The sequence below is a fragment of the Choristoneura fumiferana genome, chromosome 6, assembly GCF_025370935.1.
Source record: "Choristoneura fumiferana chromosome 6, NRCan_CFum_1, whole genome shotgun sequence".
NCBI classification, from domain to species: domain Eukaryota; kingdom Metazoa; phylum Arthropoda; class Insecta; order Lepidoptera; family Tortricidae; genus Choristoneura; species Choristoneura fumiferana.
In genome coordinates this window covers 9,388,515-9,394,534 of record NC_133477.1, presented here as the reverse complement: position 1 = coordinate 9,394,534, position 6,020 = coordinate 9,388,515, and the positions used below count along the sequence as shown (strand labels likewise).

The window sequence follows — 6,020 nt, the reverse complement described above, 5'->3', positions numbered from 1 at the left end:
GATCACACGCGTGCAAAGTCGCGGGCTGACACTACTCATTCATTAATACGCCTTAAGCCGAGTTTAGACTTGCAAGAAAAATCACGCAAGTTGCATTACCGTAAAGGCCGAGGCCGTAAAGTAAAGCCAACGAGTTTGTAGTGGTTAATGGAGCGCCGCAATGTAATGCAACTTGCACGATTTTTCTTGCAAGTCTATACTCGGCTTTAGATTATATATCCTTGACTGAATTGAGATTTGAATTTTATATCTGTTATCAAACTATCAAGTTTGATATATTTTTTGGCAGTCATCATGACTTGCTTCCTATATGAAAAGGCACTTTATGAATTTATCATCAAATTTTACAACTATTTTCCTCAAGTTGTGGAAATATTGTATATCATAATATTTGCGTACTTAAGTATTAACTGGTATTTATACGCCTTCCAGACTTACCTTGATGCACCTTCAAAAAATAATAAAACCGACTAGGTACCATACTTTCTTTTAAACCGAAAGTTATGAGAAATAAGTTTCTGCTCAAAATATATAAACTAGCTTTTGCCCGCGGCTTCGCCCGGGTGGAGTTCGGTTATCGCGCGCTGTTTCCTCGGAAACTGTGTCTTTTTCCGGAAATAAAAAGTAGCCTATGTCACTCTCTGGCCCATAAACTATCTCTATGCCAAAAATCAAGTCGATCCGTCTCGCTCCGTTACGGCGTGCAAGACGGACAAACATACAAACACACACACTTTCACATTTATAATATTAGTATGGATTTTTTTATTACGAGTTTATTATACCGACTGTGCTTTTTGTTGACTGTAGGGCCTTAGGTATTGGCATTGTCATCGAATAGGTATACCTATTATATCTTTTTTTAGGGTTCCGGAGCCAAGATGGCAAAAACGGAACCCTTATAGTTTCGTCGAGTCCGTCTGTTTGTCTGTCCGTCCGTCCGTATGTCACAGGCATTTTACTCTAAAACTACAAGATATAAATGAAATTTGGAGTACAGGTCTTGTCAAAGCCGCTATTTAGTTTTGTAGTTAATTTTTTTTGGCATTTTATTATAAAAACGTATGCAATTTCCCAGAAACGACTTTTTGGTTTTAGCCAGTCTGTAAGAAGGAACTTTAAGCTTCCCTGTGTTTCTTGTAGCCCTTGGCTTATCGACGTTAGTGGGAAAATCACATATTATTATGGTCTTCCTGACATACATGATTATTTCAAAAATAGTGGTCTATCAATTTTTAAACAAGTGCCTATCATGATTGTTTTTTTTTTGGAGTCTTTTTGTCATCGATATATATGTACTAGTAGAATATAAGTCAATGCTTTTTGTATTGTTTATTTCAACTCCAAATTTGTTACTTTTACGGCTATCCCGTGAAACCATATCGAATTTGATTGCTTAGTAGCGACATCTCTTATCTTGTCTGGGTGAGCGGCAACCTGAGATGTATGCATAGGAAAAATTCGTGTCCAGATTCCTGTCCAGCAGTGGTGTAGGGGTTATAGCACGCAGCACGGAATGCTGAGGACTTGGGTTCGATTACCAGTGCTGGTCTCTTTTTCTGGTTTTCTGTGCATCCATGTCTGAGTTTGTATTTTCGAGAAGTTCCTATCAAACGAATGTGTCGCTAAAGTCGAACTTTCAAATTGACAGACACGTCTATTGGCGTTATTGTTTAATGACATGCAAACGATTATCAAGTTTAGGGTGGTAGACCACATATTTGGCTGATGGTACAATGCGTCGCACGCGACGCGCGCAGTTAGCGCTGCTCATCTCATACTATGTTTCAACAGACAACGAAGTGCAAAATTCGAACTTCGTATGCCGTCCTGCTGACGATCATATTAGGTATTTAATACAAGTGAGAGAATTTTTACATAAAATAAAAATAAAAAAAACATATAAAATTAACTAAAACGGGCTTCCTCATCCAAAGGCAGCGCAGCGCGGGGCATTGTGCCTAAGACGCTAGCGGCGTTGCCTCGTTGCACTGCAAGGCTCAGTCTTTGGGCGAAGAACCTGCTCTTTGGTCGCCAGATATGCCAATTAGTTTGTCCGACACTTCTTTCAATTTTTTTTGTGTCGGACGACCAAGGCCCAAAGGTTTCGACCGCAAGTGCCGCAAAAAAGTAGTTGTCCTTAAGAAAGGCATATTTGCGGCATTTGACGGTTTGAGAGGGACAGTACGATATGAACTTTGAATTTAAAAGTAGTCTACAGTCTACGCTAGTAGACTTACCGCCAGACGTGCTTTCCAGGCCAGTCCGCGCGGCGCACCGCTGGTTTCCGGACCAGGAGTATGTGAAGCAGTTCGATGGAGCCGTCATGTACCCTGACGAGGTCACTTCACTTATCAAACACCCGCCATATTCAGGTACAGCCACCATATATTTAAACCAGGTATGTTACGGAGTTCCGATTCCGTTTCCGTTAAGTCGGAACTTCGCCGTTTGATATTCAACATCCGTTTCGGTTCCGTTTCCGTTAATTTTGAATCTAATGACAGTATTTATATGCAAAAACTATCATTTGATTGTGACCGCGAGTATTAGAAACGTTACGCAATAGACCCTCAGCCCAGTGGCGTGCCTAGGGTATCAGACTAATGCAAGCCGAGAGATATGTTTTAGTATTTTTTTATAATTTAATGTACCTACATCCATCTTGTTGCCGTAAACTTCAATCTTCAGTTTGGACGAGCTTACCAAAGCGCACTGAAAGCATGCTATTACTAGATAGAATTTTACAGACATACACTTGGAGTCCACACAGGGGACAATTTGGTCCGTTTCCGAACTCATTCTCTCACACGGGCATTGCACTTTACACCGCACTAAAACCAGAATACCTAAGCACTTATTCATTTTTTGAGATGATTGCTACGCTACGGCCCTCAGCCGCCCTCTCACTCAGGCTCCGATTCTGGTTCCGGTTCTATTTTAGGTTCCGATAAAACTAAATTGAAAACATTGGTTCCGCTTACGGTTCCGATAAACCCACATCCGTTACATGCCTGAATTGAACATACTGTGTTATGGAATAATCGCATTTGACAGAACAAATAGATGCAGATATATGTCAGACCTTAAGTTAATAGGTGACCAAAATTCTTTGTGGATTGCAGGCGTCATAACACCCTGAGAAGCAGGTGCGCAACATGGTGCTCAACTTCGGGCCTCAGCATCCTGCGGCGCACGGCGTGCTGCGACTCGTGCTCCAGCTAGACGGGGAGGTTAGTTTACTGTCTCACTCACTCTTAGGGCCCCAGTACCCGCCGCCGCACGTAGTGCTGGGCCTCGTGCTGGAGTTAGACGGATAGGTCAGACTACTATCTCACTCACCCTCTTGTTTTTTCTCCCAGACGGTGCGTGCGGCCGACCCGCACATCGGGCTGCTGCACCGTGGCACGGAGAAGCTGATCGAGTACAAGACGTACACACAGGCGCTGCCCTACTTCGACCGTCTGGACTACGTGTCCATGATGTGCAACGAGCAGTGCTACTCGCTGGCCGTAGAGAAACTGCTCAATATAGACATCGCGCTGCGCGCCAAGTTCATCCGCAGTGAGTATACGGTAGAGTGCGCTGTTGCCGCTATACACGGTGTATAACTACTGGCCATGTGCAATATGTGTGGCGCTTTGTGTTATTGTGATGGTTATTGTAAATCAATATCTGCTTCGCTTATTAACCGCACCACATAAAAGATAATTGCCAGGGTTCAGGTTAAACCCCAATAAAGAGCATGACAACTAATTCATCTGAATATCATAGTAATATCGATGGAAATTGCAATAGTAATAACATGATCTCATACCTTAAACTATCTCCTGTGATGTCCGCACTCTTCAGCTATGTACAATTCACTCAGGCGCTAACCTGGTGCTCCATATAGGTGATATTTATTCCCCAAATGTCCACCACCTGTAGTAAAAGTAGTCCACTATGACTCCACCGCAGTTGAAGCCACATACACATACCATTGATAATAGTTGAAAGTGTTAATGCTAAGCTTTCAAACCAAGTTGGATAAGCCAACAACCAGTTATATATATATCCATACCGATTTAATAGGAAGACATATTGCCATGTCTCCTGGTGATGATAAGAAGACATATTGCCATGCTTCTTCCATTGGAATGATGATAGGAAAACATATTGTCATGCCTCCTCCATAGGTATGAATAGCCAGACATATTGCCATGCCTTCTCGCAATGATGATAGGAAGACATATTGCCATGCCTCCTGCATAAGAATGAATAGCCAGACATATTGCCATGCCTTCTCACAATGATGATAGGAAGAACTATTAAGGTAACGGCGCCTATTACCGCGGTACTTAAGGAAGTTTTCAAATGAGTCCCAAAAATTAAGGTATCAAAGCTCCTTAACAAACGAGAATATTTTTTTTATTTAAGAGCGTTTATTGAACTTTCAGTGTCTTAACTTTTTGGCTCGTTTTAGTTATTAGTATTTGATAAAATAATTATTGAAATCCAAATACCCAAATCTTCTATTACCGTGGTAATGGACAGGCTATGATTCCATTACGCAAATTGAGCTTCTATTACCGAGGGTATAAAAAAACGGCAATTTTCTACCATCGGTAAAAGAACCAACACATGTTTTGGAACTTAATACCGAGGGATTAAGAAAGGTAATGGCTTTGGTTCTGTATAATATATTGTACACCAAATATTTTTTGAGAAAATTTAAATAAAAAACTAAAGTATGATTCGAATAGTGTATCCAGCCCATTGTATTTATTATGCTTATGCCACCAGTATAGTTTAATGTATGCATGCTGAGTAAAAGTCACAACTTTATCAAAAAAATCTGCACTTACGGTACCCTAAGGTGAATTATTTTAACAGAAAAATAAAATGTCACTCGGTAATAGGGACTTCTTTAAGAACCTATTACCGACCCAAAGACAATTGAATGGGTCGATAATAGATTCCCAAACATTCTACCTATTACCGAGGGTTATGCGATCATATACCATCGTTAATTGGCTTAATTTGGAGTATTGTAAAATCTAATTCCGACCTATAAAAACTATAGGATAGAGTTGTGTTTGAATTACAAATCAAATGTACTTATTACATCCTTGGCATATAACCAAAATTACATAACTGGTAAGTAAATATAACATTTCATCGCAATATTTAAACAACTTGCCAAAATAACGGTTTCTATAGAAACTACAAATTCAGTATTGAAGTTTTTGCTAAAAATTAAGAGTTTGTTAATACTTTTCATACCACGGAAATAGTTTTTAAAAGCGTGAATAGATCAAGATTGGAATAACTGTAACAAATTATATAAACGATAATTTATACCAAAAACAAAGCTTGAACAACAAAACTACCACTTTAACTATTACCGTGATTACCACGGTATTACAATCAACAGTTAAAAATGGCGCCTATCGCCGCTGTATTTTATTTTCCATTTTAATCGTATTTCCGGGCCAAAAATATACAAAAAGTATTCAGAACTCGTACAAAAAACTATAAAAAAGCCATTTAAAAACCATAACATTAGTTCAATTGCCATAACTATTTTGTAAAACACTAAATAAGATTCGAGTCTGCTTGTATGTGGTGTCACGCGTTAGTATGGCAAATCCTCTCCGTCGGTGCCATTTCGAAAAATCACGATTTGCGAGATCTTTGATTCATTCACATACACTAGCGCTAATAGATCCGTGAGTCGACTAAATAAGCTTTTATCTTGTAAAATATATTTTTATGAAATCTTTCGGTTTGATTATAAAATGCGTATTTTAAATTGCCGCGGTGATGGCCGTCGATTTCGATACCCCGGTAATAGGCGCCGTTACCTTACCATGTGTGACGTACTTTGCTAATACGTTGCCTTAGTTACAATAAATTCTGAATGTCATAAAATTATTGGTTGTGTGAATAAGTAATTCTTTTTCTAAAATATATATTATAATTGGCTCTACAATCTTTGCTTCTTATTAATCCATAACATCTGGCGACCGTGACTTAAA

General features: G+C 39.4%; 1 protein-coding gene across 1 annotated transcript; it reads left to right on the top strand.

Annotated features, from left to right (window-relative positions):
• Positions 1-3,145: 3,145 nt before the first annotated feature.
• Positions 3,146-3,611, top strand: LOC141428658 (NADH-ubiquinone oxidoreductase 49 kDa subunit-like). Its single transcript, XM_074088665.1, has 2 exons — positions 3,146-3,233; positions 3,363-3,611. Exons 1-2 carry the CDS (start codon positions 3,159-3,161, stop codon positions 3,609-3,611), a joined length of 324 nt encoding a protein of 107 aa, XP_073944766.1. The 5' UTR covers positions 3,146-3,158.
• Positions 3,612-6,020: the final 2,409 nt, after the last annotated feature.

Coding starts and splice junctions, on each gene's coding strand:
- LOC141428658 (XM_074088665.1), top strand. CDS start 3,159: ATGGTGCTCAACTTCGGGCCTCAGCATCCTGCGGCGCACGGCGTGCTG. Junction 3,234..3,362: donor TGCTCCAGCTAGACGGGGAG/GTTAGTTTACTG, acceptor TTTTTCTCCCAG/ACGGTGCGTGCGGCCGACCC.